The sequence below is a fragment of the Silurus meridionalis genome, chromosome 24, assembly GCF_014805685.1.
Source record: "Silurus meridionalis isolate SWU-2019-XX chromosome 24, ASM1480568v1, whole genome shotgun sequence".
Classification (NCBI taxonomy): domain Eukaryota; kingdom Metazoa; phylum Chordata; class Actinopteri; order Siluriformes; family Siluridae; genus Silurus; species Silurus meridionalis.
In genome coordinates, this window is record NC_060907.1 from 8632276 (window position 1) to 8649016 (window position 16741).

Below are 16741 nucleotides of genomic sequence, written 5' to 3' on the forward strand. Positions count from 1 at the left end.
ATGATTGTGATTAAAAAATGATCTGGAACCTGAGAATGACTTAAATTATGCATTAAAAGCGTGACAATATAAATCAAGATTTAGATAGTGAAATGCCAAAACCTTCCCTCTGGCCATGAGAAACATCGAGATGGAATTGAGACACTGCAGGTTTGAGAGGCATTTTTTTCAAAGTAACATATAAATTATGGATATTCACTGAAACTACTAGGAATCATGTTCAGGCTTGAGATGTTTTCAGTATGATTTGGATTTTTCTAGACTTTGCACTTAGACTAATTAAATATAGTATAACTTTTTAATTTATTAATTTTGTAAAAAAAAAAAATAATAATAATAATAATTTCCATTTTTGCAAACACAAAGTAATTCCATCTCCTTGAAAAAAAATCTTGACCAACCCTTGTCTTCAACATCGACCACCATCTTGTAACTCTAGGTGCACTAATATAAAATAGAGCATGAGAATATAGTGCATTGCTCATGATTTGAGACTGAGCCCTCTGTAGCAAGACTATTTGTGTGTTGCCAAAAATTCTTTCATGCAAATTTGTTACTTGGCATGAAGCATGTATTTGTGTATACAATCTTCTGTCACCCATCATCCATCAACATCACATCGATTATAGTTTTGTTAGCTTGTTAGCTCCACCTGTCCAATCTCATGATAAGCCCTAAATCTTATCATTTACTAAACCGGATTATAAATGAAGCCCCCAATGCCAGGGAGCCCTCATATGCCATAAATAAAATCACCTCTCGGTGGATGTGCGCTCACATAACGACGTTACCCCGCTGTAATCTCATGACGCGAGCAGATAGTGAGCATGAGCCATGTTAATGAGACATAACGAGGTTTTCTTGGTCATTCCGGCGCTGAACTCGAGACAGACAGACGTTTTAGGAGTGACGTAGGACATGCTCTCCTAATAGAGTGATGAAATAATGAAACATTTAGCTGAGCTGAAAGGCAAATAAACCAAATGAAAAGAATTTCATTCTTTATACCCAATACATTTGTAAAAAATATATCAAATCCATCAGAAATGTTACAAAACCTATAGAAGGCAGACTTGTAGCGAACGTGTCCAAATATTACACCACAAAAACTTTGTTCTTTCTTAATCAGGAATAGTCTGTAAACAAACTGGAGTCATGAAAACCCTAAACACAATAAAATGTTTTTATTTCACCACACACACACACACACACACACACACACACACACACACACACACACACACACACACCTCACACAAAATCTTCACTCAAACAACTGCACAAGCTCTTTTGACCACATTCAATTCTCATCTGGCAATTTGGTCAAAATCTCCACGCCGTCAGAGGTGATGACAACCGTGTGCTCAAACTGGGCTGATCTGGAAATGACAAACACACACACACACACACACACACAAAGTGTTTTGAGTGACTCATATTTAAACAGATGAAGTGATTCACATTTAAGGAAAAGCTCGAGATTAGGCCCTCTCTCTGCACGATATCATGCCCTACAATCCACCTTAAACAGGGGAGTTCAACAGAAGTGCTGACCAAGCAGTGGTGCAGATTGTCCACACCTGCTGACAGAGCCATTAGCAATAAGCCTGAGGGTGCGCAGGACAGGTTGCTCGGGCAAAAGCCCAGTATCTGTCATTAAACAGTGGAAGACACGTAGAAGACCATGACTGTATTTGAGATGGTAAAAAGCTAAGAAGTTCCACTGTTAGCATTGATGGATTTCCCAGTGTAGGGTTGTTTAGTCACTGTGAGATGCACAGATCTTATCATTTCTTTGACCAAGTTTAGAATTCCAAACATCTGTATGAAGCAGATTGTGTGTGTAGGATATTAGTTTTTTAATCTGAAAACCAGAAAAAAAAGAACAAAAGCACATTTTATTGATTTTCTTTGAAGACTATCATTCTTTTCCCAAATTTGGTCACCCATCAATTGCAGCCCATCACCCATTTGTTCTCTATTACACAACAACGACCAAATACATGATGGGTAAAGGCTAACCTGTGCTTCCTCCGAGGCATGTAAAGGCAACCAAATGCATCTTTAACTTATCAGGGAAAGTGATAGCTCAGCGGTTAAGGCTCTGAAGCTCAAGCTGAAAAATATGCGAAAATTTCCCTTTGGGAAAAATAATCATAATAATAAAAAAAAAAAAAACTGCTGTTCATGCTATCTGCCCTTTTCCACATACTAATAATCATCATAATAATGTGCTCATGATTGGCTGCACTGTAGCAGCTCATCAGCTGCTGCACTATAGGTTTCTGGAGAAAAGAACAGGTTGCTAGTCGAAGTATTTAACTAGAAATACATCAAACTAAATTCTACATTAAGCTGTTATGTTACTCACAAACAAGTTTTTACCTGGTAATTTTTAGTTTTCTTAATCGTACAAGAATACATTTATTGATAGAGATTTTCTTTGTAGGTTGCTTTGGATAATGCTGTCTGGCAAATGGTGTAAATGTTTAATCTACATGTATTGGATTTCTCCCACATGAAAGCAGCAACCATTAACCCAACTGCACTTCAGATATTCACCACTGTATTGGGACTTTGCTAAACTTTTAGCTAACTAACAAAATAATCGATCTAACACTAACAAACTAACAAAACTGTCAATAACAGCCGATAAAATACGGGCTGTCACTAGAACCCTGCTATGGTATTTTATTTTGCACTTGAAGGTGTGAAGAGCAGAAGAGAACCTTTTGTCATCCACTGAGATGGCTGTCCACTTGTCTTTCAGGATCCTGAAATCAAAGGATCCTTCCATCAGAATGGGCTCTAGAAAAGAAGAAGAAAAAAGTATAACCATAGGAAAGAGACTACTGGAAGAGAAATCTCAGACACTCCTAAAAAGAAAAATAAATAGAGAACAGGACAAACAGAAATCCCCACTGACCTATTGTGAAGGCCATGCCCTCTTCCATCAGCATGTCATTCTCGTTGGCTGTATAAACAAACAAAACAAAAAGAAGTGATATTGGCATGACACCAAATATCAATCATGGCATCTGTTAATAATGTGACCTGAAGATTCCAACTTGCTAAATAGTCACTGGTGAGACTTGAGTGCACATCTCGGACAGGATTCTCTCTCATTTGTAAGCTTCTTTGGATAAATTCCATTGTAAATCACTACTCAAGTCACTCAAAGATTTTATTAGTCACATGCTAATCCTTTTTTTTGTGATCTAGGAATCTGGACATTGTGGTGCAACTGAGGTCTTAAATGAGAAGATTCAGGGCATAATTTTAGTTTCTGAGAATATTTAGAAGAACTTGAGTCATTTTCTGAAGGACGAAAAACCTCGAGGGGACTCAAATCACCAACGGTTGTATAAAGAAATAAAAAGAAAAAAAGACTTGGAAATAGTACTTTCAGATTGTTTTAGTATGCAAGGTGGTCTGACAAATCCATCAGCACATCAGTGAACTCAAATCTCTGAGGAAAACTTTTTTCCACACATTCAACTGGTAGATTTTGGGTGATACAAGGTTTGAGTGAATAATACTACAACAGGAGATACCAAGGAGTAAAACCTAAGCTCTTACCATGATGCCAGATCTCGGGGTGACCATGGAAGTAAGAGCCAATGCCATGGCCGATGAAGTATGGACACACAGAGAAATCATTCGAACGGGCAATTTCACTGTAATTCACACACACAGATTATGGCAATGTAGTTTAGAGCAAGAAACCAACAATGTGACAACCGGCAATCGAGCAATAACGCAGCAACAGGAGCTCATGCTGAGCGTATGGATGCTAGTTTATTGATCTATCAGAGTCAAGGGGATGACGTGGGTTCTATGGTCATACAGGTCAGGCCTCTTTTGGCGAAAATTACTTTATAGGTGACAATTTGCACATGAGGGAAAAAGGTAAGAGAAAATAGAAGCAGGCAATAACAAGTAAAACTCAAAAACAGGAATTTAGACAAACCATAAGAAAAACTAAAGCTTTTAGACAAAATAGATTTTAGACAGAAGCAGAAGGAAAAAAAACAGACAGAGGTTTAAGTGCTCTTTCCTGAAGAGATGTAATGGGCTCCTGTGTGCATGTAATGATAGTGTTAGTCCTTGCACACACACTGAACATAGAACAAGAGAAAGGAAGAAGTCAGGGTTAGAGGAAAAAAGGGAGAGAGACACAGACAGCAACAGAGACAGAGAGAAGAGAGAAGACAAAAGCTCAGCTTACTCAGAGAGGCACGTCTATACCTGCACAGAAATTTACGGAAAACACACTCACACGAACGAAGAAAAAACAAAAAAAAAAAAAACTGGCCACATGTTAATTAAAACACACATTAAAAGTCTAATAAAAAGCCCTTGTAAATAATAATAATAAAAAAAAAATAATATATATATATATATATATATATATATATATATATATATATATATATATATATATATATATATATGTGTGTGTGTGTGTGTGTGTGTGTGTGTGTGTGTGTGTGTGTGTGTGTGTGTGTGTGTGTGTGTGTGTGTGTGTGTGTGTTAGTTACACCAACAAAAGAACACCTACGATTTTAGATTTCATTATGTGAACTTTTGTTTTTTCCCCCAAAAGTAAACCATCAAGATGGGGGGCGACAAATAAACCTTTCTTCCTCCACAAACAATGAAAAGTAAATAGCAGCAAGGCCTCACTTAAAAATGCACACGATTACTTCATCATCAAGAAGTTTGACAACCTCTATAAAAGCAGAACTTTTGGAAGTATGGTGTTCTGAAGCACTAGGTGTGTAGGGTGAATACACCATGCCTAAAAGAAAACATATCCATCCTGACATCAGAGAAACAACTGCTGCTGTTCATCAAGCTGGAAAGGGTTATAAGGCCATCTCCAGATAGATAGATATAAACTAAGACATGCACAATGTGTGGATCTAAATAAGTATTGCATGCATTAATAGGTTAATGTCTTGTATTGCATTGATAGACATGTCAAAATCATTATCATGGAGGGTCAACAGTGTAGTCATAGTCATTAGAGCAAATTCCTTGCATATTTTAACAATAAAACACACCCCAGAGAATACCATTAAATGGAGGTAGATGTGTTCTTAGACATGACATAAAGCAGATGTGATAAACATCTATGTAAGGCACCCAATTTGTATACATACATACATACATAAATACATACATACATACATACACAAATATAAAAACATTATACATACAAATCTTTGAAAAGAACCTACAAAATAGTAGTGACAAAATACTAAAAGGATAAAAACTTCTAATAGTAGCAGAATAACATGTTGTGGTGGTCTTGTGGGCACACACACACACACACACACACACACACACACACACACACACACACACACACACACACACACACACACACACACATATATATACATATATACATACACACACACATACTTACATACACACACCATTTTTTTTCTTGAAATATTTATTTAGTGGAGCTCATAAGAGGGCTGTATTCTGTACATTGAAAAGGGTTTGTGAGAACCCCTGCCGTAATCTGTGTGACCGGACTGACGCTATTATAGTCATGTCTTTTGTGCAACGCTACAGAAAGAGGTTTTTGTGTGTCGTCCCTTTCTGTGTGTCCTCCTTCTCTCTGTGGCTGTGAGTGGGTCTCGGCAGGGAGCTGGACTCGGCCTGGCAGACACTGCATTTCTTCAAGACAGCACAAGCTAGCCTGTAATTTACATCTCATACACACACTCGCGCACACACGCAGACACACACACACGCACGCAAACACACGCGCGCACATGTACGCACAGCGAGACCACCTAACCTGTAATTTACACCCCATTGCAGGGAGAGAACCCTAGTGCACTCTGGGTAATTGTTCGTTTCGTGCAAGCCTAGAAATACATTAACTCTATGTAGTGCTGTTCGGAACACTGCGAAGGGAAATGGAGGGATCAGAGCAGCGACTCATCGTATCCTCCCCTTTTCCCTCTGTCTCTCTGTTCTTCACTTTTATGTTGAGATGATGTTCTTATAGCCAGGTTCTGGAGGTGACGTTCATCATTTGTGTGTGTGTGTGTGTGTGTGTGTGTGTGTGTGTGTGTGTGTGTGTGTGTGTGTGTAGGCCGAATCCTTATACTCACACAAAGGCTAGTGGAGAGTCCTTGAGTTAATTATAGCTGATGTTAGTGAGAGAGAGAGAGAGAGTGGAAGAGAGAGATATACAGTGTGCTGTGTTAATATAAGATGAGGGTGAATCTGTTAATAATGTATTTTGTCATCATCTTTCTCTCTTTTTTCCACTTTCATTCTTTTTCTTTTTTCTTTTCTATTTTGTCCTCTCTTTTTCTCTCCTTGTTGTTTTCTCATCCTTTACTCGTTTTCCCTTTCCCTCCCTTCACAGGGTTTCTGTCCTCCTCCTTCCTGTTGCTTTTCCTCTCTTCTCTGTCCATTCTCTTTTGTCTCTTACTTCTTTTCTAACCCTTTTCCTCTCAATCTTTCTTTTCTCATGCTTCTTCTATTCACTTTCTCCTTTCTCGTGTTTTTGCGACTATATTATCTCATCTTTCCTCCTCTCTTTTTCCTTTTACCCTCTCTCTCCTCTTTCTGTTACCCTTCTTCTTTGACTCTCTCCTTTCTTCTTTTCTTATAGGATTGTACCTTCCTTCCTCACTTTGTCCAATCTCTTCTTTTCTCTTCAACTCTACATTGTTTATTCTCATCCTCTTCCTATTCCGTATCTCTCACCAATTCTTCTCTTTTGACGATCCATTCTATGCTGAGTCTCTCTCCCTCACTCCTTTCTTCCTCCCTATCTTTCACTCACATCCTTTTGTCCCTCTTTCTTACTTCTTTCTTTCTCACTTTTGCCTTTCCCATTTCTATCTTTTTCCTTCTAGTTCCTCTCTTTATTTTATTCCTTCTCTGTGTTTTTTTTATCCTCTCTCTCTTTTTTTTCTTTTGTGAGCTTCAACATCACTAACATAGGGATACTGAAAAATAGATTGAGCATAAATCTGTCAATTGCCCCATGAAACGGATAAATAAAGAAAAGATAAAAACACAGAGCAGTGTGTGTGCGCTTGTGTGTATAAATCCTTTATATCCTCTTTTAACACTTTTCTCTTTCTTGCACTTTTCTCTGACTCACACCAACATGCATACCTTCTCATATTCTTCCCCACCCCTCACTCACACACACACACACCCACAAACACCCACTCAAACATGCATCCACTTCATGTACCTGATGATGTTGCCGATAACACACAGCGGGCGTCCCGGGCCGCATGCACTGATGGCCTCGTCTCTACACTGTCGTGCCACATTTACTAACTTCCCACCACATTCATCCACCGAACCAATCAGAAATGTCTCTGAGGTGTCACCATGATAACCGTCCAGGTAAACCTACATGTACACCAACAACAGAAACTCATAAAACAACTCTCAGTAATAATCGTTACATTGCATGTTTTGGGATGTGTGTTTGTGTACTCACAGTAACGTCTATGTTAATGATATCTCCATCTTGAAGTGGTCGACTGAAATAGAAATATACACATTTGTCAAGTCAAGAGGCTTTTATTGTCATTTCTACTATAGACAGTGGTACACAGTACACAGTAAAAACGAGACAACGTTCCTCCACACCAAACATCAACATAGAGCTACAACACAATACAAGCAACATAAAGTGCATCGAGTGCAACCTGGTGCAAACAGTGCAGACAAAAAACAGTACTAATATGAATATGCATATATATGCATATATATATATATATATATATATATATATATATATATATATATATATATATATATATATCTATACCTAGTCGTTTATAGGTCTTTAAAAAGCAACTTTACACTTCACACACATAGGAAACAACTGGATAACATGGTAACAATGTTGGATAAAGTTATAAGAAACAAACTTATTATGTCCATTGTCAAAAGCACTATACAAACAAAATTGCACTGAATTAAATTGAACTTGAACAAACTGGATAGTTTAATGCTTGCTTATTAATTAGATATAATCTGGACAGTCGGTTAAACTGTTGTCAGAAGGACACTATGGTTAGCTAATTTAGCTAGTTTATGGAAACATTTTGTGGTAAATTTAGGTAGCTCACTGCTTAAGGAAACAATAGTCAAGGGAATTGCTAAATAAAGGCGCTTTAACACAAATTATTTCCTGCTGTTGGTTTCCCAGCTTTTGAAAAGTTTATTTAAAACCAGCTAATGATAAACAACATTAACTACAACACAAGCATGTACTAGCCAAGCTAGCAAACATGTGGTACTGTAGGTAGGGTGGATAACGTTAATGTTTTTGTGCAAATCATTAATTGAAAAACAAATGACACTTTTATAGAAGGTTTACTGTTGGGACAGAATTGAATAATCAGTCTGTGTTAGCTAACAACATTACTTTAATAGTGTAATTTATTTGCACTCAAGCAAAGAGTTTCTTCAGGACAAGCACTTGTTCCTTCTACCCTCGAGCCTGTAAATCTGCTGCTGGAGAATAATTAGCTAAACCTAAATTGCTGGATTAGGTGACTCATAATGGTTTTTAGAATATTTGTTTTAACCAAATGATCTAAAAAATATATATAAAAAAGGCAGAAAACAAACCAACATATATTTTTCCTCCAGTTAATGGTTAAATAACACTCTGGTCAGTTTAGCTAGCGACAGTACCTACAACAGTGAATATAAGTTTGAGACAGTTACTGTAGTAACTCAAACACCGTTGCTCCAGTTTTTCCCATAAATATCTGAGGTAACTTCCAATCACGTGGACATTGTTTTTGCCAAAAAAGCTAAAAGAAATCGAGCTCCTACAGGAGTATTCTTTATTATAATGTCTTTCCGAGTTCATTTTTATAGTGTTGCTCTGCGACGTTGTTCTTCCCAGGAACATTCGTCACTCAGCCGGACGTCCATTTAAACATTATGCACTAACAGACTATTAAAATGGCACCGCTGTGGTAACGTTACCTGTCTGGAATGCCATGACACACCACGTTGTTTACAGATGTACACACCGACTTGGGAAATCCACCGTAGTGTAGCGGAGAGGGATACGCGTTGTGTTTGATCGTCTCCTGATGCACGATGTAGTCAATTTCGTCTGTTGTCATACCAACCTGCGATAAAAACGTAAAGAAGTAAAGGATGAGCTCAGGTATGTTTCCATCCCTAAAGGTTCCTTTTGACACACATTACTTATCTGATCATGATCTGATTTTGGCAGATAGTGTCTTCTATTGAGCAATACATCTAATAAACAATAAATATAAGGCCAACATCTGTATTATTCAGCCTATTTTATCTGGAATCGTATTGAGCTGAGGTACATCCCTCATGCAGATAAACTAAATGCTATAGAATGTTCTAGAAAGGAAAAACCTTAAGGCTGCTTCCAGCAAGGAGGAGGATGTGCCTAGCGAGCTGACACGCTTTCCTCAAACCCTCAATCTGCTCTTCATCCTTGATCTCAATATAGTCAGGCCACTCAGGCACAGAGCTGGAGGAGACGTAGCCTGGTTTTTGGATGTGCTGAAAAACAAACAGAGAGGGACGTGTAGAGGGGGGGACAATGAGAGATGGAAAAAGAGACAATGAGCGACAGATAGACAGAAGAAAGAAATAAACTAACTAAGTGAATAAAAACGTAAAGGTATTCTGCTTGTTTAATTGCACCATTACTGACTGACTTTGTTCAAGTCTGTGATGTAGACAAGAATTTATTTCCCGTCAGCTTTTGAAACGCACAGGAACAGCGCACATGGGGATTCTCTGTACAAAATACCATTCATCTTTTCTTATGAGGGTTCTCTCAGGATGTGCGTACGAAAATCTGAACTCCTGTATCTTTCAGCTGATTTACAGTGTGGAAATATTAATAAGTGGACATGTAGCACACTCCATAAACAGACACATCAGGAATCAAAACTTGTTTCACAGCCGTATTACACTGCTATCAGATGATTATAAGGGGAAGATGGTACCGAGTCCGGATACTGCCAAGGGCTGCATTTAGTTTTCATCAAAGCTCATTAATTTTCCAAATATACAGTCCTGGAAAAAAGTCGAGAAAGGAAATGTGCAGCTTATATAATACAAACCATCATTTTGATTTTCCATGTTGCAAAAATTAAACCATTAAATACTTTGTATTATATAGTTATACCTTGGGAACTGGGTAAGGTGGCCGGACCACGGCGGGTCGAACCACGCTGTGAGAACACGTCCGTTTTTTCCAGAAAAAGTGCCGACGTTGTTGACACGGGGCACTGCACAGGCATCGCTGGCATCCTGGCAAGCGCACTGCCCTCTGGAACAGGCCTGAGGAGGCTGACCACAAACGCCAACACGACCAGAGAACAACCATAATTCAACTATTATACAAACCAGAAACCCAATAACCCCAACACAACCAAACAAACAACAAGCATGACTACAGATAAAACACTCTACACCATGCAACACCATGTAGCTCAATATCGCACTCCATCTAACACTATATAAGTGCACAAGGACATGTGCTACAATATCTTCATTATTATGTTTATCATCTATGTTTTAAGTATCCATTTGAGATCATAGGATAATTAGCTGCAGAATTATTGGCACCTACAGTAAAGATGGATTATTAAAAAAAATTAATTAAAAAAAAAGATTTTCTAACAACATTACAAATGATAATTTATGAAAAAAAGGCTGAGCTCATATACAAATATGTGTAATGAAAAAAGGTTCTTTTTTTAATGTTTTACATGAATTTCAACCATGACTTTATTTAGTATTCAGCTATGAATAAACAGTTAAGAAACAGTGTATTTTCGTTAATAGATTTTCTATTGGGGAAGGTGTTTATTCTTAATAAAGCATGTTTTAGCATTTTTTAAAAGATACACCACTGTTTATTTTACTTTGATACTTTATATTTTGATTTAAATTCATATATTTTTGTATTTATTTTCTCTCTTTTTTTCCCTTTTCGATACAGTATACAATATACACAGTATAAAAGCAAAAGTATTGGGACACCTGACTTTTTTTTTTCCAGCCATATGTGATTCTTCCCCAAACTGTTACCAAGTTGGAGGCACACAATTATATAGAATATCTTTAGATGCAGAAGCAAGAAATTTTCCCTTTACTTGAACTAAGAAACCCAAACCTGTTCCATGACAATGCCCATGTGTACACCAAGTGACCACCATAAAGATATGCGTTACATGGGGTGGAGTGGAAGATCTTGAGTGGCCTGCTAGAACCTCAACCATATTAAACACCTTTGGGATTAATTGGAATGCTGACTGCACAAATCTCCACAAACACACTCCAAAATCTAGTGGAATATCTTTCCAAAAAGTGGAGGTTATTATAACAGCAAATTGGAAATAAATGTAGATTCGATGTTAAAAAATTCACACATGAATCTGTCCACAAACTTTTGTTTGTACAGAGTATATAATTAATAATTCAACTAAAGACACAGCTCATACGTGAGTAGCTAAAACCTTAAAGTGTTAATTTTCTTTAGAATTGGGTGAAAGTAATTAAGGAATAATAAGAGAAGTATAAGATTTTCAGAGCACATCTTTTTATTCTGTTTGTTAAAGTCACCGAATGTTGGTTCTGGCTTTAAGTGCTCTGTGTTCTTTATTTTGAAAGGCTCACGCTCCATCTCTTTCTCTCTCTCAAGCCTTTCTTCAGTGTTTACAATATTTCCTGCTACGTCAGCCATTTTCTTTATCCGAAATCTCGGACTTTACTACAAGCGTAATTCATCCGAGAGGGCGGCCAAAATACAGAGCCGCCACACCGGAGCCACGCTGCACACGCTACTGTAAAACCACCCAGTGATGCAGAGGAAGAGAACCACAAAGTCAGAACAGAGCAGAGCGGAGTGACCACAGACCCAGAATAGAGCAATGAAAGCAAGAGAGGGAAGGAGGGAGGGAGAAAGGGTGGGAGAGAGGGAGAGAGAGAGAGAGAGAGAGAGAGAGAGAGAGAGAGAGAGAGAGAGAGAGAGGAGTGGAGGAAAAACCACGGACTGATGAACAGAGCAGTGGCAAAAGGAAGTGTGGAGGATGGGAGGGGGTAGTGAGGTAAATATATAGATTGTGGATGAATAAACAAACAGATATAGATGTGGATGTAGACAGACAGATATACATTATATATAGAGAATCATTCTGATAAATACAACCAGCAGATCAATTAAAAAGAAAACAACAGAAAGACAAATAGAATTTTGAATTAGACAGAGAGATAAACAGATAGAGAGAACAGAAAGGTAGACAAAAGAAACAAGATAATTGGATGGATAGCAAACAAAAGAAGGACTTATCAGTGAGCAGGCAGATGACTGGCAGACATGAAAAAATATTAAGACACAAAGTGAAAGAAAGAAAGAAAGAAAGAAAGAAAGAAAGAAAGAAAGAAAGAAAGAAAGAAAGAAAGAAAGAAAGAAAGAAAGAAAGACTTGGATATGTTTGGAAAACTGAAATCAACAAAAAAAAGAAAAAGGAAAAGAATGAACAGAGAGATGAGCAGAGCAACAGAAAAAAGAAAAAGAAAGAAAGAAGACTGAAATCAACTAAAAAGAAAAAACAACGACAAAATAAAGACAGAGATAATCATAGCAACAGAACCAGAAAGAAAAAAAATATATATATATATATATAAGACTTAGCCAAAAATAAAAAGATTTAAAAAAATTACAGAAAAAGAAAGAATGAACTATGAGATCCACAGATCAACAAAGAAAGAAAGAGCAGACATGCATGCAAAGAGTAAAAAGCAAAGAAAATGAGCAGTGACATTAGCAGTGCAACAAAGCAAGAGAGAAAGAAAGCAAGAAAGAAAGAAAGAAAGAAAGAAAGAAAGAAAGAAAGAAAGAAAGAAAGAAAGCTCGTGTGAGCAGTGTTATAATGTGGGTGGTGTAATGAATAGGAGAGAGGATAGAGCTGAGTGTGGATTTGGAGTAATTTACCCTTCTTCTGAAGTGTGTGTGTGTGTGTGTGTGTGTGTGTGTGTGTGTGTGTGTGTGTGTGTGTGTGTTTTATAAACAGTATAAACAGAATCTGGTGGTTAAATGTACCTCTGCACTGAAGCGCAGTTTATCTGTAACAGTGACTCTGAATAAATCACTCAGTATTATTAGTCTTATATAAGTGATGAAACCCACACTAGAGCCTCCATACAGCTGTAACATTAAACACAACTCACCGTCCCAAATTCTTGCCAGAATTGTAGATTTTGACTGAACTCCCTGCATTAATAAAAGAATAAATAGTTGCAGACTCTGCAGGTAAAGCATGTCGGGTGGATTATTAAAACGACATCATAGTTTATAAAAACTCTTGGTTGATGTAATCATTTTTGCTTTTTTCATTGATAAAAAAGTGACACAAAGTCTCACAGCTGTATAGTGCTCTATTCTGATTGGCCAGAATGTGATAAATAATTTTCTATAACAGCAGCTTTCATAACTTCATTATCATTTCTACACTAAGAATTCACACAGGGACACGGAGGACATTCCACAGTTGCAGTTTTTTTCCATTACATAAGTCTTATTAATCTCATGAAAAGTTTAGCCACTTTTCATGATCAAAGTGCAGAGCGGTGCAACAGAACTGTGACCAGTCATGACCAGTCCAGGAAAGCAACAGTGGCTGTGGTGTGGGGGTCAAAAGGAAGCTTATAGCATGATCTCTCACCTGTCATTCACACTGACACAAACCTTCCATAGGCTATGATTTTGTGACTCCTCCCCATGACACAGCATAAGCAGCAGATGCTACATGTCTCTGAGGATGCGTGTGTTACGCTACATCCTTCACTATATACTATCCTTAGGGAGGAGGCGACTAGAAAAGTGCGCAGTGGTGTAAAGTATTTCAGTAAATGTACTTTGTTAGTCATTTTTGAGCTACTTTCTAGTTATACTGAGTATCAAAGATATAAGTAACTTTTACTCTCTACTCAACTACATTTATGATTAAATATATTTGTGCCGCTATATTTTAAACTGATAATTAACCGTTAACGGTTTATCTGCTACCAGTGAACGACTTTTTCAGCACCTGATTTTCAGTCCCAAAAAACTTGTATAAATTACAAAAATTGTGAGAACCAACTTCTGCTGGAGTGGAATAAAAATACTCAGAGAGGCGAGAGGCAAAAAGGTGCATCAAATAACAGTCAGCTCGAAAATATTTGGTTTTACTTTATATAAAATGATTTACTTTAATTCGATTTTTCCGGTAGAACGTTTCTCCTAATTTGTGACACGATATTGTAAATTGAATTTGATCTTTGATGATGCCTTTTTAAAAGAAGGTTTTCATGCATTTGATTAAACAATGTGATTTCAATTTTAGAAGAAAGAAAGACTTGGATATGTTTGGAAAACTGAAATAAACAAAAGATGAGCAGAGCAACAGAAAAAAAGAAAAAAGAAAGAAAGAAGACTAAAATCAACAAAAAAATTTAAAAGCAACAGAAAAAGTGAAAAAAGAAATAAAGAAACTGAAATCAACAAAAAAAGTAAAAAGCAACAGAAAAAAAAGAAAAAGAAAAAGAATGAACAGACAGATCAGCAAAGCAACAAAAGGAGAAAGAAAGAAAGAAAGAAAGAAAGAAAGAAGACTAAAACTAACAAACAAAAGGAAAAAGCAACAACAAAGAAAAAGAATGAACTGAGTTCATCAGAGCAACAAAAAGAAAGAAAGAAAGAAAGAAAGAAAGAAAGAAAGAAAGAAAGAAAGAAAGAAAGAAAGAAGACTAAAACTAACAAACAAAAGGAAAAAGCAACAAAAAGAAAAAGAATGAACTGAGTTTAGCAGAGCAATGGAAAGAAAGAAAGAAAGAAAGAAAGAAAGAAAGAAAGAAAGAAAGAAAGAAGACTTAAACTAACAAACAAAAGGAAAAAGCAACAACAAAAAAGAATGAACAGAGTTCATCAGAGCAACAAAAAGAAATAAAGAAAGAAACAAAGAAAGAAAGAAAGAACGAAAGAATACTGAAATTAACAAACAAAAGGAAAAAAGCAACAAAAAAGAAAGAAGAATGAACAGAGAGTTCAGCAGAGCAACAGAAAAAGAGAGAAAGACAGACTGAGGTATATTGAAGACTGAAATCAACACAAGCATGTGGCGTGTTGAGGACTAGTGCATCTTTGAGCCTACGTTCAATATGAGTCAAATACACAAGTTCAAATCAGATACTCAAACTTTTACTCAAGTCATATTGGAATTGGAGACTTTTTGCAGTAAGGTGTTTATACTTCTACTCAAGTATGATGTTCAGGTTCTCTACACCTCTGAGGTGACTTGATGCCATTGGAAAGTACTGAATTTCTGGGTGGCAATGGAATCACACCACCCAAATGATGATTACTGTCCTAAAACAGTGCTTCATTATGTTTTAATACTTTCTAACTTTGCAAATCAGTGTCTAACCATTAAAGCCTCTGCTGTGATGAGAAGAATCCAACATCCAAATGATCTGATCACTGCTGAAGTGATAAAGTTCAGCTGATAGACTGGTCAATTTTATTTATATGATCGATAATGCACATGCACATTATTTATTGTTGCAAAAAAGGGGGGGTGTGACATGTTAGTTTAGCTCAGCACAGAAACTCCAAACCAAAACATCAATGATTCATAGTGTATCACAGAGAAGGTCCAAGACCAAATAATACTAATAAAATAAACGATGCATTTGGCTGCACAGCACGTTCTCAGGTTAATATCTATCATATGCACAGTCTGCATTTGTGCTTAAATAAAAATAAAGCCGCAATTCTGTACCTGATGGTAATAACGCCCGTATCAGCGATGACACACAGGGCGCCGCCATGTTTTTTTTGGGGCACCGCCGGTCACGTGACGCGCGCTCGCCTTCCATGTGCATGCTGCTGTAGAGTGTCAGAGGAGATTCAAGTCATTATTTAGGTTTCGTTTTATTCTAACACTGAATTAGGACAAAATTCATGAATATTGACAATACATACAGTTTTTGTAATGTACATGAGGAACACTTGCTTGATTTCTTTCACAGCTGTGATTCATTTTTTTTTTTTTTTGGTTTGTTGTTATTTTCTTTTTTTTTCTATTTGCCCCCAAGAGAACATCTATAATTATAAAATTATCTTGAAAAGATGTTATATGTTCTTGCACACACAAAATGTTTAAATATGTTATAAGATTTTACATTTTGCTTGGGAAATATTATATCCATAAACAAAGAATTTGCATATTGTACTCATAAATGTGAATTATTTTTAATGCAGATGCAACAGTCATTAAGTAAATTATATGAATGTTAATTAACAACAACAAGAATGAAATTCTGTTCAACTTTAAGGATAAATTCTTTGCAAAATAATGTCCCCGCTATGCTTTCAAATGATGTGTTTATATATTTATTTTGTTTCTGTTGTGTGTGTGTGTGTGTGTGTGTGTGTGTGTGTGTGTGTGTGTGTGTGTTTCTCTTTTATGCATATAAATATTATATGGTTGTGTTAAATTTGGCTATGCATTGTTTATATGGTGAAATTTTGCTGTCATCTTGTTTGACTTAAAAAAATTATAAAAAAACAAACACTGAATTAGAAATAATGCTACTGCTACTATGTTGATAAAGATGATGATGATGATGATGATGATGATGATGATAATAATAATAATAATAATAACTTTCCTTATGGTCC

The 16741-nt window shown here is 36.6% G+C and overlaps 1 protein-coding gene across 2 annotated transcripts; it reads right to left on the reverse strand.

Moving 5' to 3' along the window:
- Positions 1-975: 975 nt before the first annotated feature.
- Positions 976-15935, reverse strand: metap1d (methionyl aminopeptidase type 1D (mitochondrial)). 2 transcript variants are annotated; one of them, XM_046837904.1, is made up of 10 exons: positions 15840-15935; positions 10199-10362; positions 9415-9564; positions 9004-9152; positions 7496-7538; positions 7241-7404; positions 3580-3677; positions 2927-2974; positions 2730-2808; positions 976-1379 (listed from the first exon to the last, which is right to left on the reverse strand). In XM_046837904.1, exons 1-10 carry the CDS (start codon positions 15886-15888, stop codon positions 1301-1303), a joined length of 1023 nt encoding a protein of 340 aa, XP_046693860.1. In that variant the 5' UTR covers positions 15889-15935; the 3' UTR covers positions 976-1300. The 2 variants fall into 2 exon arrangements, with proteins under 2 accessions (XP_046693860.1, XP_046693861.1); XM_046837905.1 differs by lacking the exons at positions 976-1379; positions 2730-2808; positions 2927-2974; positions 3580-3677 and adding an exon at positions 4501-5694.
- Between the last annotated feature and the right edge of the window lie 806 nt (positions 15936-16741).

Bases quoted from the DNA above. Each gene is read 5' to 3' on its own strand.
- metap1d (XM_046837904.1), bottom strand. From the start codon at position 15,888: ATGGCGGCGCCCTGTGTGTCATCGCTGATACGGGCGTTATTACCATCA. The intron at 7,539-9,003 runs GTAACGTTACCA...TTTCTATTTCAG, and splicing joins TGTCATGGCATTCCAGACAG to TCGACCACTTCAAGATGGAG. The intron at 2,975-3,579 runs GTAAGAGCTTAG...TTGTTTATACAG, and splicing joins CCCCGAGATCTGGCATCATG to CCAACGAGAATGACATGCTG.